Source organism: Sciurus carolinensis, chromosome 12 (assembly GCF_902686445.1).
Source record: "Sciurus carolinensis chromosome 12, mSciCar1.2, whole genome shotgun sequence".
In the NCBI taxonomy this organism is placed as follows: domain Eukaryota; kingdom Metazoa; phylum Chordata; class Mammalia; order Rodentia; family Sciuridae; genus Sciurus; species Sciurus carolinensis.
Window position 1 is genome coordinate 12,659,156 of NC_062224.1, and position 25,485 is coordinate 12,684,640.

The 25,485-nt window shown below is 46.8% G+C and overlaps 1 protein-coding gene across 1 annotated transcript; it reads right to left on the reverse strand.

Annotated features, from left to right (window-relative positions):
- Positions 1–5,695: 5,695 nt before the first annotated feature.
- Positions 5,696–25,056, reverse strand: Asb13 (ankyrin repeat and SOCS box containing 13). The gene is made up of 6 exons (XM_047520620.1): positions 24,931–25,056; positions 15,664–15,851; positions 14,369–14,519; positions 13,624–13,758; positions 8,281–8,472; positions 5,696–7,630 (listed from the first exon to the last, which is right to left on the reverse strand). The coding sequence occupies exons 1-6, from the start codon at positions 24,971–24,973 to the stop codon at positions 7,503–7,505; spliced, it is 837 nt and encodes a 278-aa protein (XP_047376576.1). The 5' UTR covers positions 24,974–25,056; the 3' UTR covers positions 5,696–7,502.
- Between the last annotated feature and the right edge of the window lie 429 nt (positions 25,057–25,485).

Here is a 25,485-nt window from a genome sequence, read left to right on the forward strand (position 1 = left end):
AGAAAAAAATCATAGAACAGGTAGCATGAACCAGGAATGGAAAGATGTCTCAGAGCGCCCTGTTCGGCCACATGGGTAGGTATATTTGTCCAGAGAAAAGGAAGCTATGGACAGGAATGACCTGCCTGGATTCAGCCAGCATGTGTCCTGTTCTTGGGAGCAAAGAAAACCTGGAGAAGGATGTGGACGTCCAGGAAGAGAGGGCCACAGGGGTGGCTTGTAGTCCCAGGAAGCAGTGACCTTCTCAGGGTGACATGGCCGTGAGGAGGCCATAGCTAGGCTGTGAGGAATCTGCTCCAATCAGTGATCCCAGGAAATACAAGGAAAGTCAAGGTCACTTACGCTGGGGGCTAACATCCCAAAGTCAAGCCGGCAGGGACACTATGCTGTCACTATGTGGGTTACATTAAAGTAGAGGGACATCCATGGAAAAGGTTGTGTCCTGGCCAGTAAATGCCCACCAATTAGCCCTGCAGGCTTGTCCCTTTTGTGTCTGAATTGGCCTTGCCTTCGATCTCCTCCCTCATCACCATCACTCACCGCCTCTCCCAAACTCCTGGGAGGACCTTGAGCAGATTCCAGCCTCCAACCTCTGCCAGCTGCCCGTCTACAAGGCCACAACCCAACTAACCTTCTGGAACACACATTTCAGCCCCATTCCCTGACTGGAGATTCACAGTTCAACTCGGAGTCCCCTCTTCCATGAAGCGTCTCCAGGCACGTACATTTTTTTTAAAAACTACAAATTCTCAAGGACTTTTCCCTCTTGCCTAGCTTTCACTCTTCTGGCTTCTGTTGAGATTGATGTTGGTGTTGTTAATACATCTTTCACCCCCGGAAAATGGGAAGGTCATATGGGGAAGCTGAGATCTGTGCAATTCCCCTCTGAGACCCAGTTCAGAACCATGCCTCGGACATTCGATACACACATGTCTATTAAACAGAGAGACAGAGGATAGATGGATAGATAGATAATACCTGGATAGATGATGGATGGATGGGTGATTGACAGGTAGATAGGTTGACAGAAGAGAGAATATTAGCAGTCATGCTTTCCGGCGTTGTTGGGCTGCTGTCGCATTCATGATGAAAGTCCTGCTTTCCTCAGTGTCCACCTGGGAACACACCACTAGCCCAGGTGAATGTCCTGGTTTCCTAAGAGGACCAGATGTCCTAATTTGGGCAAAAGGACCTCTTGAAAAAAGAGTGGACCACCAAGGACTCGCTCCAGGTTATTGCCAGAAGGGAGAGGAACTGTCCCCACCCTGCCACTCGTTGGGAAGCAATGGCTTCCCCATAAGGAGGGGTATTCCATTCTGCAGTTTGCAGTGACGTGCACAGGTCCTGCCTGCAGGGGACCACTGGCAGGTGGAACTTTTTCCGCACGCTTAATTTTTCTTCTGCTTCTCAGTGTTTCCGGGTGGAAAACAGAAACAGCTCTTACTGGCACTGCTCAGGGGCAGAACTTTACAAGGCCTTGAATGGTTGGGAATAGGAAAAGACACAATTCATAGTGGTGTGTCCTTAGGGATTCATAGATATGAGAGGGATGATCCAAAGTCTTTGGATCTCTCCCGTTCATCAATCATTTACTTCAGTGTTCAAAACATCACGAGGAAAACAATGATTCACACCTGGCAAGAGGTAACTAGCGGTTGTCTGTGGGCACAAAGTGCAAATGATTATAGTGTTCGCTTTCCAAGGCTCCGATGCTTGGTTGCAAGCCAAGTCTAGCAAGGGGCGGCAGAGAGAAACACAATAAGATCCTTTGTGGCCAAGATCTGCAAAGTACATTTCCAGGGACTCCAGCTCAGGAAACCTACTTAGAAGTCATTTCCCCAGGAAGCAGAGAAGAGCAGAGTCCATAATGGAAAAGGGGCCTGACTAGGCCTGGCATGCCTAACTCTCTTAGATTCCAGCAGAGGGCTCCTTAGAACACTAAATCGCAAGGGCCATTCATTAAAATCAGGTTAGAAACTATAATGAGAGAAGCCAGTGCACAGGAAAAATGCAGTAAATTAGAAAAGTGGTTCTCAGAGTGTGGTTCCTCCGGACACCCCACCTGCACTTCCTGGAACTTATAAGAAATGCAAACTCTTGGGCTCCACCTGAGGCTTACTCACTGGGAACTCTGGGGGTGGGGCCCAGCAATCTGCAGTTTAACGAGCCCTCCAGATTACTCTGATGCATGCTACAAGTTTAAGAACCAATGAAATGTTTCTTGAAGGCAAAGGGTACATTGTTGTAGGCTGACCTGGGTACTCAAATATCACTTGTAATATTTGTTTCTGTGAAGAAATGTGTCATAGTTCACAAATGGCACTTTCCCACTGTGTCCTCATGTGACACAGGGCTAGGTGGTTCCCTGGTGCCTCCTTTACAAGGGCATGGATCCCATTTATGAAACTCCACTTCATCACCTCTTCCCTCCCAAAGACTGGCCTCCTAATACCATGGTGCTGGGAGTGAGGGTTTCAATCTACAAGAGCAGACCACTACCTGCCCCTAACCTGCACATCCTGGATGCAGTTATCTGCTCCTGGACCCACTCCCTCAGAAATGAACTCTGAGATCCTTTGGGGCCAAGGTATGTTTTATGTTTTTCATGTGCTTAGTGCCCATCGGGGGAATCTAAAATACAACAATGGCTAAAAAGAAAATAAAAGAAAGGTGAGGAGGGATGGGTAGGAAAGTGGCCAGAGGAGTGAGTACACATTCCCTCTGTCTCTCTTGGCCTCTGTCCCCAGCACAGCAGAATGAGCTTCAGGGTTCGATTAACACTGAGAAGCAGAGGGAACAGTCTTTGCCAAGAGCTTGGCATGCAGACTGGTAAATGAAGGGCACATCCTGGCTCAGAGTCAGGGGCAAAGTCTTCCCAGCTTCAAATTCTCTGTTCACAAGAACCACACACCTGGAGACCAGCTGCTGGGAAGTCAAAAAAATTTTTAAGCAAATAAATGTGTGTGAGAGAGAGACAGAGCGAGCAGGATCTTTCATCTTTTCTCCCTTAATTATTGTATGGAGACCTTAGGCTTTTAGGGAGCACCCTGTTTAGATTGGGCCAACTTAAGACATACTTTCATTTGAATTGCCAGAGATCACAGGACTTTCCTGCCAATGTAACTAGGGCCTAGTCATCAATGCCATGTGGTGCTATGGTGGAGAAAAGAGAAAAGGTAAAGACTCCAAGGTCTGGAAAAGTTTTCCAGGTCATTGCAGAGAGAGCGGGCCTTCCAGAGGGTGGGGCACAGTCCGGAGGACAGCTCAACTGCTCACAACATGAGTGGGCTGGAGAGCTTTGTTTTCTGGAGCCAGCTACATGCTCACTTTGGTGGATAAAGAAACTTCACTGCTTAGAAGGAAAGTGTGTTGCCCCTGGAAAGAAAGCACAAGCAGTCTTCCAACAAAATAAGGGGTGGAAGTGGACATGCAAGACATTCTTTTTGTCCTAAATGACTTCCCGGCTCTCTGCAGACTCATCTGGAAGAATAGATGGAATACTGCAGGTAGCATTTCTATAGTACAGGAAGGGACCAGACTTCCTCCCCAGCAGATGGTAGGCAACCCAGAGATGAACAGCTGCAGCTGGGATTCAGTGGAGCCCCTTCCTCTCCCTGCTCCATGCCTCTTACCTGAAGAGGGCAGGCAGTGCCCAGGCCAGCACAGGCTGGAGACAGCTGGTGCAGCTGAGAAGTGGTCCTTCATTTAGAGACAAGTTTTGATCTCTCCAAAGGGTAGGGTGTGAAACTGGGGCCTTTTCCAAGAGTCTCATCTAGAAGGCTCTTCAAGATGAGGGCTGAGGAAGCCAAGTCAGAGCAGAGGAGGCTGATCAGGAAACAACACTTCATGCATCACTCTCCTTCAGACAAGCTGGGAGGAGCAGTCTGCGAGCCACATGGCACAATCTAGGGGTTTAAATGCTTCATTTGTCAAAGGAAGGGAGATCCAAAAAGAGATGGTGGAATAGATCTTACAGCCCAAGCCACAAATTCATGGCCAATAGGAAGCTGAAGGGGATTTTTAAAGCAGAATCCAGTTTATAAGAGTCACACAGATCTCTCTCTCTCTCTGTCTCATAAAGACGTGTTTACCCCTTGTTGCTCCTCTACACGTTCAATTTTTATGAAAAAAATTAAATACCAAAACATATAACACCCATGTTTCTATTCACTACCCAACATGAACGAGTAGTAGCATTCTACCAAGTTTATTTCCTTTTTGCGGGGAAGGGGGTACTAGGGATTGAACTCAGAGGCACTTAAACACTGAGCCACATCTCCAGCCCTATTTTGTATTTTATTTAGAGACAAGGTCTCACTGAGTTGCTTAGGGCCTTGCTGTTACTGAGGCTGGCTTTGAACTTGCAATCCTCCTGTCTCGGCCTCCTGAGCCACTGGGATTACAGGTGTGCCCCACTGTGCCCAGCTCCTATCAATTTTTAAGACAGGAATATTGCAGAGTTAAGTTTCCCTTTGTCCTTCTGCATAGGGATATGTCCCTTCTCACTTCCCAGAACCATAACCAGGATGCTGAGGTGTGGTTTCCATATGCGTGCATCATACATATGTATTCTTGGATGCCTGGGCTCTTTCATATTTAAATTTATGCAAATGGTTAATTATGTAGATAGATGTGTGGCAACTTTTTTCATGTACCATTAAACATTTTAGATTTATTTATGTTAAAACATGTAACTCTAATTCATCTTAACTGTTACAGAATGTAGACATTATGCAAGTACTTTCTAGCTTAGTCCCCACTGGCGCCATCTTTCACCATGACAAATATAGCTGCAGTACACATCCTCATACACATCTCCCTATGATGTCATTATGGTATATTTATATCAAAGAAGAGCTCCTCAGGATCTGGGCTATGTACCTTTTAACCATGCTACCATCTAACTGCTCTCCAAAATAGATGTTCCAAAGTATTCCCCATTAGTAGTTTGAGTTCCTATTTGTCTTTATGGTACATCAATATTATAAAACTATCAGATCTTTCAACATTTTTTCAAGATGGTGGTAGACAGCATCATTTTGTTGAATTAAATATTCATTAATTACTAGTTCATGTGAATGGACATTTGAAGATTCTGCTTTCATTGATCCTCTGTACAGATTCTTTGCTCAGTTTCTTTCTGTTGGGTCATTAACATTTTCCTTAACAATTTATAAAAAGATCTTTTTATATTTTGATTACAATTATTTGTCATATGTTTTGCAAATGGCTCCTCCAAATCAGTCAACTGCACATTGAGTTTCAAATGCAAACCGTGAGGTTTTCTGACATTAGCATATCTGAAAGCTATAGGATCTACAATCATCAACAAAGCCACAGAAGCAATACCCACATAACTTTCACACTTGAGGAACATCCTTTAATCATCTAAATTCAGCCTCACAAAAACGAATGAGGCTAGTGGGGTCTCATTTCCTCGCCTGTGGGGAGAAGGGATTGGTCAGTGGTTGGTCAAGATCCTTTTAATGACCTAGGTCTGACCTGTTATCCCAATATGGCAGCTGGGACAACCCAGGCCCAGAGGAGTAAGAAAACAGTCTTCTGTCACAGCCCTGTTTAAGGGTGGAGGACCTACACTTAGTCAACAGGCCCCTCAGACCCAACTTCACCCACACAGGAAGAAGCCTATCTAGTATTTCTGCCCGTAAGAAAAGGGTCACATGAACGCATGGCACTTTGTTCAACCTCTTTTATTGAGCTTTAGGCATTTGGGCACCTGATTCTATTAAGATTTATACCATCTGGAGACGATACCAGATTTCATTGCTAGAGGGAAGTTTCTATTAGAGATGAAAGAGACAGAACCCAATGCTTTTTAAAAATTATTATTGTCATTATCACATGCAGAAACATTGATGCATTCGGAACAACTTCCCAGGACAAGACGAAGCCCCAGCATAACAATGGCTAAAACCTCGGAGATGGAAAACACCCCTGGCGGCCGACCTGAAATTCCTCACCAGCTACATGGCCCCACCCAAGAAACCACGCAAGGAGATGGACTGATGCACTGGCAACACTGGCCTCGCGCTGGTCAGCTCAGTCTCCTGTTCCACACTGTGGATGGGAGGCTCTGGCCCGCCTGGTGGAATCGTCTGGTGGCCACCCTGCCCCCACATTGGGTACACTGGCTTCGGAACAGGCATGGCCCACATGAGCCTCCTGTTTCCCCAGAAACTAAATACATCTAATTATGCAAAATCCCCTGGTTTAACTCCCTGTTGAACATGTTATTTCTTTTCTTTTTAATTAAGATACAGGATGTCAGTCAGGCAAGTGTTATCTGAATATGCTACTTACTATTGCACCTTGTGGCCTAAGCAGTAGAAGGACTGGTTCCTATTACCTTAAGGAGGGACTGTGAAACATTTTCTTTCTCTGCCTTGCCTGGTAAGCCTCATTCCTACCCAGTTCAAAGCCCTGGACCAGATGCCTTACAGATGACCGAGGTGGCACGAGCGTCTGCAAGATGAGCGAGTGAATGGGTACTAGTGCTCCTCGGGTGTCAAGCACTCCTCGGGTGCCAGTTATTCCTCAGGTGCCAACCTCTCCTCACGGTCTACCGCTTCAAGGAGTTGGTGAGACAGGGTAGGTGAAGAACTCATTTGGCAACTGTAGAAACAGATGAAAAACAGTCCCTAAAAAGTCTCTTAACAGCCCTTTACGCTGGGAATGACCAGCCATGAGACTGGCCATGAAGGGCCTTCCCTTTGCCTGTTGTTTTTATGGCTCGTTGACAAACCCTTAGTGTTGTGGCGTATGACTCTTCTAAAAAAAGGCTCTTCATCCTGCATGAACTTCTTAAAAGAGTCGAGACCTAACACTGAAGACGAACTTCCTAAGAAACACTGCGAGTTGTGGGGAATTCAAAGCTTGAGCCTTTCCCCACTATGACCGACCCGTATGAAGCCCCTGAGTGGTGGATACGCCTGGGCACAGGTAGGCCTTGGATAGTGCCAACTGCTGCCCCCAAAAGAGCGTCCAGGTGGCAAGATGTCATCAGAGTGGTCGTCCCAAACCCCAAGACCAGGTGCCTGGGACTCGGAACTTCTGTGGTGTGCCACCCACACACATGAAGATCAACAGCAGTGCCCCAGTCCCCAGCCTTGCCTGGCCTCCCCTGCCTGGGCTCTTGGAGTCATCTGTCCTGAGAGAGCCTTTGAGAGAGGTGGGTAAGAAGAGGGAAACTGGACGCCTGGGCTCACACAGAGGGACGGCATCCATTCCAGAGGACCAGCACAGGGTCCCACCTACAACTATGACCTGAGACACTGGCCTTTCCAAGGCTTTGGAAATCTTCTCCAGGACTTGAGAGAGAAGACCAAGCAGGACAGCTGAAAGGGACTCAAAGAACGTTGTTCAGTCTACAACAATCATGGCGCTTCAGACAGGCCGGTGGAAACCTCTCCAGCCTGAGACCAGGCACGACAAGGGCAGCAGCCAGGCAAGTGGCCCGCCCACCCAGCCCACACTCCTGCAGCTCAGTTGTAGGAAAGATAATCGATGAGCCTGGGCGGGATGTTCAACTTGGCTATTTTCTCCAGTCCTCGAACACCGGTGGCCTTCCTTAGGCTCACCCTGCAGAGTTGTGACAAGGTCAGAGGCGTCTCTGGAAAGGGAATGAGGAAGCAGATGAGGTTAGTCCAGCAGGGAGCCTGATGTCCCTTGACCTAAAAGACACTAGGGTGGAATTGGAAAAGCCTCCCTTTTCCCTGGAATTAGGACATGCCTGCATGCCTCCTCTGCAGAGTTATCAGAGAGGACAGCCAGGGACCCAAGCGAGATCAGGAAACAACGCAGGTGATAGCCGCCAGGGTTTCATTTTGTGGATTTTGGGTTTTGAGCAGGGAGTTCGTTTTTGTTTTTTTTGAACCACTGTGCAATTCGCCACACAGCTTTGTCAGCAAAGAACTGATGGGTAGCTGGTAGTCTCGTTTGTCAAACATCCAGACAAATGAAGCACAGCTTCAGAGTTGAGGCTGGGGCAGATGCTAATGGCTGGCAACACTGCTCCAGGCCCCAAGCCCTCTTTCCCCGGTGACGCCACAGGCCACAAAAAACCTGGGAAGAACTGGCATGCCTGCACGAAACAGCTCCTGCAGATGAAGTACTCTAATGGCATCCCAGTGACAAAGAACAGGAGTTCAGGACTAACTACTAGGCTCTAAGCGGGAGCTCAAGGAGAACTGGCAGACTAGCCCAAGGCCAAGGGTGGAGGCACCAGCGGCCGGTAGGAGGGGCTCAGTAGGAGGGGCTCACTTTCGTAGTACTCAAAGCACTTGGCAGGGGCGCTGCTGCTCCATGTGTAGTCGGAAGGCTTCTTCCCACGGTTGTCCCGAGCGTAGATGTTGCCTCCGAACTCAATGAGCATCTCAATGAGGTCCACATTCTTCACCTTGGCCGCATGGTGAAGGGCTGTCTCGTGAAGTTTTGCTGCATTCACATTGGCTCCTGGAGGTCCAGAACAAAGAACATGTCACCAAGGAGAGCGCTTGGAGTCGAGAGAAAACTAGCAGGTGCGGCGGGCACAGAAAGCAAAATCAAGAGAGACTCTACAGGAGCTTTTCACAGATGTTTTTCAAACTCCAAGAGCAGTAGCTACTTTTTTTTTTCTTTATGAGAAGGCAACAATAATAAAGAAAAATAACTGCATGTAGAACCAAAAAGAAGAAAAAACAAGAAGCTTCCTTGTGAGTTGACTGTCAATTCTGACACACTATGCCCTCAAAAGGCCACAGATTTCCAGAAGCTCAGCTGAGCCACCCAATTGTTCCTGTGTCCTGAAGAAGACAGAGTGCTCCCTCCTGCTGTGGGCACATCAGGTTTGAACAGCACGGGTTGAATGAAAGAACGGATATTTCTTAAATATAAATATTCTTTTATGAAACAGGAGAGGCGAAGGGAAATCAGGCAAAGTACCCAAAAGGTTAACTGTGAGTTCAGCTTTGCCTGCCTCGTCTTTCTGGGTTTATTCAAAAAAGATGCAAAGACTATCTAAATGCAGCATTTTTTCAAGGCATTAAGAAATAAAGATTATGATAATTTAATCTACATAAAATATTATTTTTAGGGCAAAGCCTTCGTCAGTTCTTTTGGAAGAACATACCAACTTCTTTGACGTCTGCTCCTAAGTTGGCAAGGAGGGTATAAGAAAAAGGAGATAAAGGTATTTTAAAGAGGCTGGGTGTGGTGGTGCATGCCTATAATCCCAGCAGCTCTGGGGGCTGAGGCAGGAAGATCACAAATTCAAAGCCAGCATCAGCAACTTAGCAAGGCTCTATGCAACTCAGTGAGACCCTGTCTCTAAATAAAATATTTAAAAAAGGCTGGCATGTGGTTCAGTGGTTAAGCTCCCCTGAGTTCAACCCCCAATACCAAAAGAAAAAAGAAAAAGAAAAAAAAAAAGTATTTTAAAGGAACCAAGTAAATAGCCCTGCATCAATAAGTAATCCCCCAAGTGACAGATTCAAACCACAATCATAAAATTATAAAATATGACAACAGTATGCCACCAATAACCTCAGAGGGTCAAGAGTGGAGGAAACGGGCAGGCGTACAGCTGTTTGATTTGATAGTCCCACTGCTCAAAAAATTTGAAACATCCTGCTTTCTACTTTAAAACGCTTTTAATCCCCTAATGAAATGTAAGAAGTGTGTTAATGCTGCTAAGAATACAGAAAGCACTCCAATGGGATGAAACGAGGGATGAAAGCTCTTCCCATTTCCCAGAGTCAAAAGTCACAGCCAAGGGCTGGGTGTGGCTCAGTGGTAGAGTGCTTGCCAGGCATGTCTGAGGCCCTTGGTTCAATCCCCAGTATTGCAAGAAGAAAAAAAAAATAAAAGAAGAAAGGAAAAAAAGTCATAGCCAAAATTCAGAGCTCAGGTCAGGAAAAAAACATTCCTCAATCAGGAAAAAGGCTAGACTGGTGAATTTTTTTTTCTAGTATTGGGACTGAATCCAGGACCTGACACATATTTTACACGAACCCTCTACTACTAAGTTACATTCCCAGCCCTTTTTTGTTTTTTTTGTTTTTTTTTTTGTTTTGTTTTTTCATTTTATTCTGAGATAGGGTCTTACTAAATTGTCCATGCTGGCCTCAAACTTGTAACCCTCCTCCCTCAGCCCCCCATATAGCTGGAATTCAGTCATGTTCCACCATACCTGGTATAGATGACCTACTTACTTAGTTTGGCACAAATGAATTACAAAAAAAGTATATTAAAAGGCAATAAATTAAAGAAAGATTTTCCCCCTATATCCAACCACAATGTCACATGAGGAATTTTCTTCCAATACTTGCTTATAGGAATGAATACCTTGTACAATCATAACTCAAATGTAAATTTTAATGCTAAATGCACACTCTAATGAAAAATAAACTGTGAGGTCCACAGAATCTGAAGTCCAGGTAGCTTCTCTCATGTTATTAATTCTGTCAATATTCCTGCTAGCTGGGGAGGAAGGCAATTGTCTCTATTTAACAACAGAGAAAGAGGCACGAGAGAAGCAAAGCTCCACCCTCAAGGTCAGAGAGGAAACTGAGGCTGGAAAGAGCCTAAAACCAACCCTTGCCTGCCATGCTATTTGCTACAGCGACTCCATAGATGAGGCCCCAGTGAAGACTCTTCCAAAGCTGCCTTCCCGAGATGTACATTTGTTGTTGTTGTTTGGTGTGTTTTTTTGTTTTGTTTTGTTTTTTGGTGTTTTAGGAGTTTTTTTGCACCGGGGATTGAACCCAGGGCTGCTTAACCACTGACCTACATTCCCAGCCCTTTTTATTTTTTATTTGGAGACAGCGTCTCACTAAGTTGTTGAGGTTGCCCTCAAAATTGCAATCCTCCTGCTTCAGCCTCCTGATTCACTGGGATTATAGGTGTGCGCCACCACACCCAGCACAATGGGATCTTTCTGAAACAGGCACTTGGCCTCATTTGACTGGGTGTTAGAGAAAGAAAGGTGAATGAATGAGGAAGGAAGCCGGAATCCTCAGTGGCAGTTGGGAACACCAGACCAGATGTGCACAGAGCAATGTGGATGAGACTTGAAAATACACTGCTGGATGGAAAAAAAAAAAAAAAAAAGAAATGGAGTAAGATATATAGCCCCACACCATTTATGTCCATTAAAAAAAAGTGCCTCAACTGATAATGGGTACCTTACAAACACACAAAGATAAAACACATAAGGATACACAGGGAGGAACAGAAGAAAAAAGGAGGAAGGCAGAGGGGGGGGGGAAGGAGAGGGGAAGAAAGCAGCTCTGTGCAGCTCAAGGATGCATGCCTGCATGAGTAGCACGAGACAGAGACGGAGACAGAAAAGGGATGCCGGCAAAACCACCAGCTTCATGTGGGCACTGAAAACTCTCAGCGTCATGCTTCAGAGAAAGGGGTCATTACCTAAGTCCTGACTTCAAAGCGAAATAGGATCAAAGTGGATTCAGAGTAAGAACCACAGTCAGCAAAGTGAAGGGACTCCCTAACACACCCTAGCATGCCAAGAGCCTGCACAATCCTGGAACGTAAGCACAAATAGCTCAGTGCGTGCTTTCTGCAACAATAAATGGGGGGAAAAAAATCAAGGTGAGGCCCGAGCTGGGAAGGTAGAAACACAACCGTCCTCCTCCGCAACTTCCAAATGCTTCCAGAAGAGTTAAACATTTACTGGTGGCGCTTAGATCAAAAATTACATCACCATGATGACTGGACTTTCTCCCTCACCATTCCTCCGCCTTTGCAAATAGAATCTGGTTCCTTGACTTGGTTGAGCTGCCTAACAGAGAACAAACGAGTAGCTGTCTCCGCATCCGCCCAGTGCAACGTGGTAGCTCCTCTGCTCGGCTTGCTCAGGGCCACTCTGGAATTGGCGGAGTGCTGCAGCAAGTTCTTCTAGAGGCTTGGGACGGGGCTTTCCAGGGAAATCCAAGCCCCACCGTTCAGAATCACACTTCAAGAAAATGCAATTGTGAGCAGGTGGGGTATGCTACTGCTTCTCTCTACTTTTCTGTGGGTATGAAATGTTTCACAATGAAAAACTAATTAAAAAAAAAAAAACTGGTTTTTGAGGAAAAAAAAAAAAAAATCCATTTGCTCCAAGAGAGGCTGTTACAGGAAACCATCTGAGAGGATTAGAATGGCCACCAAGGATCATGTGCAGACTTGACAGCGTGAGCATCACCAAGCATTGAGCTGGTAGTGACAGACCACAGAGGCTTCCCCAAACCCTGGTCATCTGCAATTTCCCATCAAAATGGAAACTCCCTTTAAAAACTGCTGGGTAACCTTTTTTTTGTTTGTTTCCACAAACTGCATGATTTTATTTATAAAATTCGGCAAATTGCTTACTATTACTTGTGTCCATTTAAATAGTACTTAGTTACAGCTCTCAATTTCCAAAATAAAGATTTTTGAAAATGTACTCTCACTACGTATTTTATTAAATTGATATTGGGTAACCTTTTTTAAGGCTGTGGACATTACAGTTGTCCCTTCTTCCTTTCCAACTTTCCCCCACTGTGGCCACTTGGCAATGCGCAGTTGGGGTGCTGGGGTGGGGTGAGAGGACCTGCCAAGCCTCAGCTGCAGGTGTGACTCCCGACGGTTTTAATGGCCTCCCCCTACCACAGTAATAAATTCAAGTGATCCGGATTGGGGCCAATCAGAATTGGGCCAGGTTGGGGAAAAAGGGATCCGTTTAGGTTTGGACATGGGATCCACTTTGGGCCTGTGGAACACTAGCAGAGGTAGGCCAGAGACATGGAAAGGTGACTCCTCACTCTTCTGAAAAAACTATCAGAGTCTTAAAAAGTACAGTGTTTAGATTTTAAGCCTGAATCTGCTGCAATCATTTGACCACTACCCCAGGATTAGCTAACATGTAGGGAAACAGAATTTTTAAATTCGAAGAAATGGAGGTCTTGGTGACAATGTTGAGCCATCAGGTAAACAAGTGACCCTCGACCTGAGCTACTTCTCATCTTTTAAGCTTCCTGAGCCAAGACATGCCCTTTATTGTTTACCCAGTTTTAACTGGTTTCCTAATTACAGTCAGCCCTCCCTATCTGCAGGTTCCACATTCATGAATTCAACTGAGAATTAAAAATATTCAGAAAAAAAATTATATCTGTACTGAACACGTACAGACGTTTTTCCACCTTGGGAGAAGACTGAGCCTTTGTTGAACACATTGGCAATAGTTGGATTCCAAAGGTTCCCTTCTCCTAAGACTGCCGGCTCCACATCCTATTATACCCTGGTCTCTTTTGGATTCAGACAGCAATCCCATCAGGCATGATTGTGTCCTCTAAAAACAGTCTTTTGCATTTGTTGAGCTCCAGCCACACAGCAAGTACTGTGGAGACATGATTAAGACTCCTCCCAATAATCCGGCAAAATAGGTTTTATTCTTCCAGTTTTATAGAAGCTGAGGCCAAGTTCTCCCTGGCAAGTGTGAGAGCCAGCTCCAAACCCTGATCTGTCTGACTCTGCTGCCCAGCTCTTTGCCAGACACAGCACGGGCAAGCAATTCATGCAGGTAAATACTAGCTCAGGTAAGCCACCCACAGAGGTAAACACCAGTTCAGGTGAGTAACTACGCACCTGCATTGAGAAGCACTTTGACACAGTCCAGGTGCTCCCGTGCACAGGCAACGTGCAGGGGGGTCCCAAAATGGCAATCATGTGCTTCCAGATTGGCCCCGACGTCAATAAGAAGCCTCACACATTCGGAACTCCCTTAGAATACACGGAAAGGGATGGAAACATCCATGAGTATGTGCACTGGAAAAAGAAGCCCGAGAAACAGCAACTGGTACAGATCGCCCTGTGGCTGCTGGCCTCCCAGTCCAGCCTCCTGGCTGAACTCCCTCAGACTTTGTCACTGTGCAGGTAGCCCTGCCTCCTTCTGGCTCCTCTTTCTGTCTCCTGTGCAGGTTCAGGGCCCTCTGCTCTCCTTTCCTGGCACGTGCGCCCCAGACTCCATCCTCACGCTTCACATAATTACCTCTCCACTGTTGATAGTTACCTAATTTCCACCTCCAGCCCTGAAACCCAACTCCACAGCCACAACTGGGCTGACCAGCCTCACCTGGATGTTGTGACCCCCACACAGTCCTATCTCTCCCCTTCCCAGGGTCCCTGCTCCTGGCCAGTCCCTTTCAGCCAGCAGCATAGCTCCCAGCTCAAACTTGATTCAGGTTTGACCCTGGGCAGTTCTCTGTCACAGCAAGTCCTATTAATTGATCCCCAAACCTTTTTAATAAATCCATCCCTTGCCACATTCCTTCTCTGGGCTGTGAACGCTTTGCACTGGATCATTTCAATGACCCCTAACTCATCCACTCACCACTCATGCATGCCTCATGCAGCGGGGACGCGGTGTACAGGGGAGGGTTGACCTTTGCCCCGTAGGACAGCAAGAGCTTCACACACTCGATGCTGCCAGAGGCACAGGCATCGCAAAGGGGGGTGCTGCCGTCGATGTTGCGAGCGTCCACCTCCAGGGGAAGAAGAAACAAGTGTCAGAGGGGAGAGAAAACCCCTGCAACTTTGTTCTCATCTTGATGTGGATTGACCTTTGCAAAGACATGTCTTAGAAGCTGGTTGGCTATTAGGTACTGAGGCACCAGCTAGGCAAAGAAGTTCAAAGAGAAAGAGACGCTGTTGGGGGAGGGAGTGCCCATCAGCTCCCCAAGTACAGAAGGTTCTTTTCTCCTGAGGCAGGAGAGGCTCAGCCCTGCCCTCACCACTACCTCAAAAAACTAAAAAGTACACTGCAGGAAAGTAGAGGCTGAGGCTGCCAGCTGGGGGCGGGAGGACATAAAAATGGGTTTTAACTGAAGCCTCAGCTAAAAGGAGGCCCCAGGCTGCTTAACATGCCTCTCTAGCACGAAAATCATGGGCCAACAAAAGGCAACTCCCTAAATTGGCAAATTCCACTCAGAATTTGTCCAAATTCAGCTTCTATGTGGGCATATGCTGAAACTTGTTCCATTGCAAGCTTCTGGAAAGAGTAGATAGTACACCGCCCTCACTTCTTCCCCACCCTGGCAACTCTGAGACCAGAGCCCCACATTCCTTATAAGTCACTCGGTGGGGGAGGGGGAGGGGTCCTGCCAGCTCCCCAGAGCCAGCGGCTAAACAGCCAGGAATTCTGCCAACTGGAAACCACTGGCGCCTTCAAACCAGACACAGGGTGAGTTCTTACGCTAGGGAAGGCACCAAACCAGAATTTTGCTTTTGTGCCTTTATGCTTCCCTCCACCCCAGAGAGCCAGCCTCCCTACTCAGTCATCCTGGAGCCCGGAACCCTGCTCTCTCAGCCCAGGCCCCACCCATCTCCCAGGGCAGAGCACCCGCACCAACAAACTGCTGAAACTCCTCGGTCCATGAGCACTTCGTCCTCCGTGTGCAGCACACACTTGCCGTCCCTCCCTCCTCCCGAACTTCCAAGCACACTCTGTTCTGTCTTCCCGCTTTCCTTCCCAGCCTCCCTCAAGGGGTTCTGTGTATCCCTGTCTGCCCATCACAGAAGGCAAATCCCAAGTCATTTCTTTTCCTCCCTCCAGAGGTCTCCCTAGCTGGTTGTATCCGTTCCCGCAACTGCAGCCAAGCAGGGGCCCTGTCCCCCAGGGGCACTTACTTGGGCCCCAGCTGCCAGCAGCAGCTGCACGCACCGCGCCTGGCCCTGCAGACTGGCGGCGTGCAGGGGTGTGATGGAGTCCACCGTGACCTGGTTAACGCAGGCGCCGCTCTCGATCAGCCGCTGCAGCTGTTGGCTCTCGCCCCGCTGGGCGGCCTCGTGCACTGGGGTGCGCTCCACCCAGAAACCTGGAGAGGAAACGAAGCTAGAACTGAGACCCTGACACTTCCATCCCGGACAATAAACACACACGGGAAAACGGAGACCCCTGACAATCAAGGCAGGAAACATGATCACGTAATTGGTCCCAGCACTCCTGTTAAAATTCTTGAAAGATCCCCACCGCCTGGAGGGTGGAGTCTAAACTCCTTTGCAGGGCATAGGAAGAAGTCCGTGGACCTCGCTCATCTCCATGATCCCATCTCCCTTGGGGTGGAGCCCAGGTGGCATGCGCAACTCTTGCCTGACGTCCATTCAGCCGGATATCAAGATGGAATTGGCACCCTCCACGACCACATACAAAGACAAATGAGATGCAGCAATACGTAGCGCACAGTCAGGGGTGAAGGAAGTGTAGAAACAATCCAAAACATGGTCACTATAATAGTATCTCCCAAGTTCCCAGGGACGGGCAGGAAAGCATCACAGAGGACCGGAAGCTGTGGCTATGCAGGTCAAGTTTTGTTTATTCATCTGTGTGTTCCTAGCACCTGGCAAGGCCTATGGCTCAAAGAAGATGTTCATGTCCACCTGCTTGGTGAAAGACTGCACTAGTGAATGAATGAATGAATGAATGAATGAAGAAATCGAACTGAATTACTAAAATGAATTATTAAGTGGACATTTTAAATAAAATTTTAAATTTTAGTTGTTAAAAGAAAATCTAATTTTATTTCTTTATCTGACCACTCCTTAGAGGAAATGCAACTTATTGGAAACCATATTTTCTAGTGAATAAACTTCAGCTGCAGTGGTCTGAGTGGCAACAATGTGGACAGAGATGAGAAGCAGTAGATATGATAAGAAAACAAAAAGGAAAGAAACAGAAACAGAGAGAGAGAAAAGAAAGAAAAAGAAATTTCTGTCCATTAAAGGGCATAGTCAACAAAGTGAAAAAGCAACCCATGGAATGGACAAAGTATCTGCAAATCACATATCTGATCAGGAGTTAAAACCCAGAATATATAAAGAACTTCTATAACTGAAAAACCAAACAACAAATAATCAGTCTTAAAAAATGGGCACAGGATTCGAACAGATATTTATCCAAAGAGAATACAAATAGCCAACAAGCATTTGATAATCATTAAAGAAATGCAAATCAAAAATCACAATGAGATATGTTCTCATAGCCATTAGGATGACTATATCAGAAACAAAAATCAAAAATCAAAGTACGTGTGGGCAAGGATGTGGAGAAACTGGAACCCCGGGTGCCATTGGTGGGAATGTAAAATGGTATAACCTCTGTGAAAATGGTTGGCAATTCTCTGAAAATTGAAACATAGAAAACATGAGGTCCCACCATTACACTTCCTGGTATATATCAAAAGAACTGAAAGCAGAGACCTGAAGAGATACTGGCACACCCATGTTTACATCAGCATTACTCACAGTCGTTAAAATATAGATAGAACCTCAGTGTCCATCAAGAGATGAATGGACAAGCAAAATGGGGCACGCACATTCAATAGAATATTATTCAGCTTCACAAAGGAAGGAAATTCCAACACATACTACAAGATGGATAAACCTTGAAGGCATTCAGTGAAATAAGCCAGTCATAAAGACAGATGCTCTATGATTTCACTTACGTGAGGCCGCTAACATACTCAAAGAGTCAGAAAGTAGCACGATGGTTACCAGGGGCCGGGCAGGGAAATGGAAGATTGGTGTTGAACGGGTACGTTGAGTCAGTGTGGTAAGATGAAAAGAATTCTGAGTGGGTGGTGGTGACCATTGCACAGTAATGCGACGGGCTGTGGCACTGAACTGATGCTTAAAAACGGCTATCATGGTAAAGTTTGTCTTATGTGCTTTACACTATTAATTTTTATTTTCATTTGTAAAGAGTAACAAAAATATAGAGGAGGACCTAGGGCATAGTGAAGGCTGCCCCCTCCTGACTGCTCTCTGCAGGGAACAGCTCTACAATGGGACTGGGAGGGGGTGCTTGAATGACACCCCCCAAGCCACCAGATGGCCCTCCTAGGGTTGCAACACAAGGAGGAGGAAGCCACTCCCTTCATGAAGACCAGCAGCTAGCACCACAGAGATGACATCCCAGTGACAGCCCTGTGACAAGGTTAAGAGGAAGGGCAGCATGGGTATTAACCTTAAACCTGTCCCTGGACAGGGGCTGGGGAGATAGCTCAGTCGGCAGAGTGCTTGCCTTGTAAGCACAAGGCCCTGGGTTCAATCCCCAGCAGCCCCCCCCCCCCAAAAAAAAAAAAAACCTGAAGCCTGGACCCCAGTGTGACAGGATGTTCCCTCCTGGACCCCAGCACTATCTCCCTCAGGGAGTGACACCCTGGAAACCTGAGACCCTGCACTGTTCTGGCAAGTTCCCTCTGGGGCTAGATTCCTCCCCTCAACCCCTGCAACATAAATGGTCTCCATCCCTGGCTCCCTCTCACCCCTCTCCCTCTAACTTAGCTAAATCACGAGTTGGTCATGTGGGCCCTGCTCACAATCCTCCCGTGGCTCCCTTCTCCAGGGTAGGACCTGCACACCCCTATGACCCAGACCTGGCAGTCTCTCACCCTGCCCTACCCTTCTCCAACTGAGATAGAAATTTGGGGATAAAGGAAGATACTGAATCTCAAAGGAAACACCCATTGAAATGCAGGAAACACCTAGGAACCATTGAGATGCAGAAAGCATCCATGAACATCGGCCACTCACACAGCGACTTGCCCTTGGCCTGTGCCCTTGACTCCTGCTCTTTAACAAGAGGGTAATGCCCAAGTGCAGGAAAAACTGGCTCGAAATTGTGTTGCTGCACCCTGGCTTCCCAGCAACTGTCCCACTATAAATATTGAGACCCCACACCAGGAGGTTGCTGTCTCCCTGTGGAGGAGGCCTGCTTTCTACCCGAGTGTGTATTTCTGGCTTTACCCCAAAGGTGTTTCTCTTGAGATAGCCCCTGTCTCCCTTGAACACTCTATCTGCTTTCCTCAGTACACCTCTGTCTATGCCTTTGACTGGCATGTGCTGAACTTCTTTGCCATCAGAAGGCTCTCTCTGCTGGTGCTCCTTCACTCTGGGGCTTCCTGGAATCCTTCTTTGGAGACCTGTCTTCTACCTTGACACAATGACTGAAATCCTTAAGGTTCAGAGTGTCACATGGTCTCAGGCCTCTGTGTGTGCTGTTCTTCCCCTGCTTGGAATACCCTCCCTCATCCCCACAAGCCCCAGGTCCACCTCCTTTCCAGTCCAGTCACTCCGCCAAGACCCAGAGGAATGTCTGTTCTTTCAAGAAGGCTCCAAGCATGTGGCTCACCCACCCATGCCCTTCATCTCTGTACAGATAGCTAATTTGCATCCTTCCCTACCTGACCTTCCCCCTAAGGCAGTCCTTGAGCACCTTAGGGACAGGACCATGGCAGATTGGTGTCCAGCTCCAGCATAGAACTGACACACAAGAATCTGAATGAATAAATATCCCCCACAAGCATTTTTTACTTACTGGACTGACCTTGTTATCCCTGCAGCTGGTTCTGTCCCTGCCCTGCCAAATGACAACCATCTTCCAACCCTTTACAAGTATACCCACTCCCAGACAATGACCTGAGACAACATGGTTGTGCTTGCAGACTCTGGCCACACTAGGAACTGATGCGTCAATTAAGGAAGAATTTGTGTTTGTAACAAGAGACAAGGCTGTAGCCCTGGACAGTGTGTGATCCAGCGCTGACTGCTGGATTCCAGTTCATTCCTGCCTCCTCCCTCCACTTCCGTTTAGGGTCAGGGTAATGCTTACATTGCTCCTTATACTCACCTGTTGCTTGCAGGCTCCTGCTAATGAATGACTAAGCAAAAACCTTTAACTTGAACCTAGAAGGTTCCATGAACATCATCGATTTATCTACTGCCAGGTAACTGCTGAAATTGACCTGAGAAGGATGGGCCTTTGCTTGCAAACACTCTCCTCTGTCCTCTACCCATATGACCGTATTGATTCAGCCCATGTATCAGCTGAGAACCTTTCTGGTTTCCTAGTCCCTCAGCCCTCTCTGCCTTTATCTGGGGCCCCTGACAGCCTCACATCTGAGAGCCAGGCCCAGGACCAAGCCTGACCGATTCTCCAGATAGTAAGGGCCTAGCCAAGAACATCAGGCAGTTCAGCATCAGTCTTCCCTTGGAGAGCAGATTTGTACAGTGACCAGCCCCAGGAATCACCCACAGGTGAGTTCAGATCAGTCTCTGTCACTAACATCTGATCCTGTCACCTTGGGCTTCTTCTCTCAAAGCCTCTGTCTCCTCCCTTATAAAATGGAAATATTAATGCCTAGCTCACAGGGTGGCTAAGACTGAATGAACTAATGCCTGGACATTATTTTACACAGTTCCTAGCCAACTGAAAACACTCAGCAAGTTACAGGTGTACGATTATTGAGGGACCCTTATTATCATTATCACTATTCCTGAGTCCTACCTGGAGCTTCTGTGCCACTTTTGTCTGTCTTTGTTCCACAACAAGCCCCACCTTGTACTTCAGTCCCAGTAACTCAATCCTTGTCTGAGTCCCCAACAGGCAACTGACTGAGTCCCTGAGCAGTTTATTTGCTCCGTTCCCACCTGCTTAGTTTCTGGGTCCTCTGAGACCCGGCCCTGAATCTTTTAAAAGTGGTTTGCTGGGGCCAGCTGCTAAATAACTAGGAATTCTGCTGACCAGACAGCCATGGTGTGAGTATATATACCAGGAAAAAGAGCAAATTGGAGTTTTATTTCTGCTTCTTGTTCTCCCATCCACACAGAGACCCAATTTGCCAGCACCCCATTTAGGCACTCTGAAGCACAGAGTCCAGCTCTTTGAGCCTAATCAGTAACTACTCAGCCCAGACCAGGTCCACCCTTCCAGAAAGGGCCATGCAAGCCAACTCTCCAGAGACCATCCTCTATGCTATTCTGTCTGTGTCTGGTGGACCTAACTTGACCATGACCATGACCCAAGCCACTCCTCTCCCAGTTCAGCCTCTTCGTGGACAAAACCCCACTCCAACAAAGAGTGTTTTCAAACACCCCCAAGGATACCTTCAACATAAAGCTGATCCAGCACTATGGTTTTGAATTGGGGTCAAATATCCAAGATGCACTCTCAAATGTTGTACTGGCTGGGAATCTTGTTCAAAATAAGTCACTAAAGGAAATCTGGGGTCCTGGCAACCAGAAGTGTTGAACACAATCTGAAGGTTCTAATGTAAGGCCTTCCCCCAAAACATTCTTGAAATGACAAGGGCTCTCAGACATGCCTCATCAATAAATGTAGTTAAATGGGGGTGACTCCCCACACGCTGGGAAACAACCACAGAAGCACCACGGGTGGGCACCAGAAGCTGCAGGGGATGGCTTTCTGAAGGGGCTCAGTTGGCTCATCTTTAGCTCTCAGGGAGAAGTCTGGGGTCCTGAGTGACTTATCCCCCAGTGCTGCAGACAGCTGACAGTTGTGCACGTAACAACTGTTAGAGCTGAGAAGGACCTGAGACATCCTTTCAGCTGACACTCCAAGGAAAGGACTGCAAGGCACACCATCTGTTCATCGCCACCTGCTCCCCAAACTGCAGCACAATCATGATAAAGGAGTATAAGCGCAGGTGGGGAGACCAGCCTCTTTGTCCTCATGCCCTTAGCTCTGTGCACTTACGGGTTTGTCCCCTCCCCAGAGCTTAAGGATGACAACACCTACCCTGCAGGATCCTTGTGGTAACTAAAGACAGAATGTGTGCTGAGAAGTAGGCGCTTAATAGTGTTGATCATTATCACCGAACTGTAATCGTGCCGTCTGCATTTAAACTTTAGCAGACTAGAAATTAGCAGGCACCTTGATTCCCAAGCTGGGTGGGGAGGTCTCTATTTTTATTTGTAGGAATTGAGCTATTTTATTCTCCCCCCCCCCTCTTTCTCTCTCCCTCTTTCTCTCTGTACTGGGGTTGAACCTAGGTGCACTCAGGTGCACTCTACCACTGAGCTACATCCCCAGTCTTCTTTATTTTCTGTTTTGAGACAAGATCTCACCAAGTTGCCCAGGCTGCCTAAACCTCCTGAGTAGCTGGGATTACAAGCATGTACCCAGCTGTCTCATTGCTTTTAAAGATATTTTCAACCATGTCTTTTAAAGTGTTTTAATTATGAATCCTAAAATATGCCTTGCAGTAAAATTAAGGTCAAATGACATACAATATGTTTTTTTAAGATGTGTTCAATGAGGTTAAAAATATTAAATATGTTTCCATTCTTGGAGAAAACGTCAAAACCAAATAAGAGTGGCAAAAAGAAAGTGAAAGAGAAAAAGTGAAAGTGAAAGATAAAGAGAAACTAAGTAAAGGTAGATTGCCTAAGAAGTGACAGAGCCAGAAGGAAGGAACAGTCTGCTGTTTAATGAATGGTGAGCCTTCTACGAAGACCTTGAAGAAAATACACCTACTTAGACATCTTCACCTCCAAACCTCCCTCCCCTCTCCTCCTCGCCCACCCATCCTGCAGCCTGCTACCTCCACTCCTTCCCTTGCCACCCCAGGATGCTTATGACCAAAGTGGGGAGCGGTTCCCTGTCCCCTGGTTCCCAAGGCCCAACAAGGCACCGTGAGCCTGGGCTTTGCCTCAGAAAGACCCGAGCTCTGGTCCTACTTTAGGGAAGTTTTTCATTTTAAATCCTCTGAGCCTCCATTTTCCTATGATTGGGGGTAACGTTTCACAGGGCCATTTTATGGGAAAAAAATAATAAGATAATGATTCACACTATTTTGCCCGTGAAAGTGCTCAGTGTTTGTAACTTACTGTAATTTCCTTTGATACTTTTGTTGGCCCTAAATAAGATTTTCTGGATCGTATGTTAACCAGTCCTCTTTGAACTCCTATTTTAGAATAAACTTCCTGCCCAAAATATCTCTCTACTCCTTAAAAAATACCCTGGATTTCTGCCCTATTGAATTCTTTTTCTCCTTCGCCACTCACAGAAGTAAAGAATGTTAGAATTAGATCCCCCAAAGATCTCATTCCTTTGAAAGTAAGAGAGAAGGCATAAATCCACAGAAGCTAACAAAAAACAAGCAAGTTGGGAGACAAAAGCTGTGGGGTGAGATTGGGAAAAATTTGGGGAGCTGGACAACAGGCGGGATTCTACCTAAATTCTTTGTGCTTATTGAAAAGGCCATATTGTAAGACTCTAATCAATACCTCTGTGAAATGTTATATTCAAAATATGTAACGACTAAAAAAAAAAATGTGCAACAACCAGGCACAGTGGCACAAGTCTGTAATCCCTACAACTTTGGAGACTGAGGCAGGAGGATCACAAGTTCAAGGACAGACTCAGCAACTTAGAGAAAACCTGTCTGAAAATAAATAAAAAGGACTTGGGATGTGACTCAGTGGTAAAGCACCCCTGGTTTCAATCCTATGTACAAAAATAAATTAAATAAAACTATGTAACAATGAATTTCTCTATTATGTATAATTTTAATGCACCCATACAATTTTTTTAAAAATGAAAAATCTAAATGTTTTGGTTAGAGTATACCACAGATAAGAGAATTTGAAGTCAGAATTCTAAAATGGGTTAAAGCTCCTAGCGCCCTCCACTTCCACTGGGACAACAATACTGTTTTGTATCCAACACATTCAGCTTATTCATTAGGGTTGGACATTAAAAAGTGAGCAAAACATATTTTTAGAGCAATATATTAAATGATGGCAATGTCAACAACAGCTGTGCATCCATTAACTAAGAATGTGCCTTTCTACTATAGACACATCCAGAAACATGCTCAAAGTGCCACCATGCTATTTTGAATCCTCTACCAGAACAAAATAAAATGTGTATTTAAATAGGCTTTGCAAGGGAGGAGAGGAGAAAAGGGAGAGAACTAGAGACTGAATTAGAGCAACTTATATTTCATGCTTTTATAATTTTGTCTAAATGAATCCTAATGTTATGTATGATTAAAAAGAACCAATAAAAATATATGTTTTAAAAATAAACAAATAGGCTTTAATGGGTAGCTGTTCATTGCGTATTCAGTTGAGCCAATCAAATACAGATCATGCTCTCAGGGTCAAAGTCTTAAGTCTGCCTGCGATGAAATGCCAAGTAAAAAGAGAAACTTTGTTAAATACCTTGATCATTTTGAAGGCGGTTGTTTTGCAAAATCAATTAAAATATCTCTGCCTTGCTATCTCTGCAGTTTCCTTTTCAACTAAATTTACCCTTACGACTTCCACTTTTATTTGCCGTTGTTTTTTACCAGGGTAAAAGTACCTTAGGCATTTTAGGGTTTGGTTTTTTTTTTTTTTTTTTTCTTTTTTCTTTTCGGACTTCAAAGTGCTTTCCACATTCATTTCAATTGCCATAGTATCCTACTTCATAAAAAAGTTTCCTTCCCCCAAACAATGTCCCTTTGCCCTCTAATCCATTTGATTCTTGAGCTGCTCAAATGATAGTGTGCAGAACTGCTAGTCCCTTTGTCACCGCGTGTACCACGGTGTCCCGAGGGTATCCTCATTCTGGGTGAATTCCCTAGCACAGCTGGCTGCATCCATAGGATGCTAGAGACACTGCACCAAGGCCTCGCGGGCGGCTGGCAGCTCCCACAGAGAGCTCAAACCAGGGCTACCCAAGCAGTGGACCCGGTGGACACGTACTGGGTTCTACCCCTCAAGTGTGCAATGACACCCCCCACCACCACCACGCACCCGCACCTTCCCCAACGTGCGTGGGGCTCCGGTGGGTTTGCGATTCTGAAACGCCACACTTGGTGCGTCACACGGATGACCAGCCCTGCAGTGCGCTGCTTGGGTCAAGGTGCGGGACACCAGAGCAGGGTCTGAGATGCTCGAGATCACCGGGACCCTGCTCCATCCGCGGCCCACCCACCCAAACGCCCTTGATCACCAACTCCGAGCAGGGCATGTCACCCATCTCCAGGACGAATGCCTTCAGATGCGCCTCTTGAGTCCCCTCTAAGAGCTGTTCCCGCGGTCCCCGCTCTTTTGCCAGCCGGCGATTTCTTCCCCGCTCCCGCGTCCTCCCTGCCACCCCGCTCATACCCACGTCGCCCAGGAAGCAGCCGTCAGCCGCCCGCGGCTCCATGCGGCTCTCTGGCTGGGTGCGGACACCTCGTCGCCCCGCGACTCCGGGCACTGGGACCTGATCGGGGACCTGGCCGGCCGCGCCGGGCCACTGGGCGGAGCCAACCTCGGAGCGGGGCGGTCAGCTGCCGGAGGTGGCAGCGCGCCGGGAGTTGTAGTTCCTACTGTCTTGACGCGGTTCCCCTTTAGTCCCCACTCGGCAGCGTCTGCCGCCGAGCTTTGCCAAACAACTGAGAATTGTGTATACTCGTATGTGCGAAACATGTATCAGTGTGCAAAACACGCGTTCCTGTGTGGAAACGCGTTGCCTGTGTGGAAACGTGTCCATGTGCAGACCTGTGAGTGTGCAGGTGCAAAGCATGCATGATCCTTGTGCTTGCGTGCAAAACGCGCGTCCGTTTGCAAAACATGCTTGGTGCGCAAAACTTATGTCCATGAGCAAAACGTGTCCAGCTGCCAAAACTCACCCTGAGGCTTTGCACTGATCATGCTCGGTTAACTTTCATGAAACTT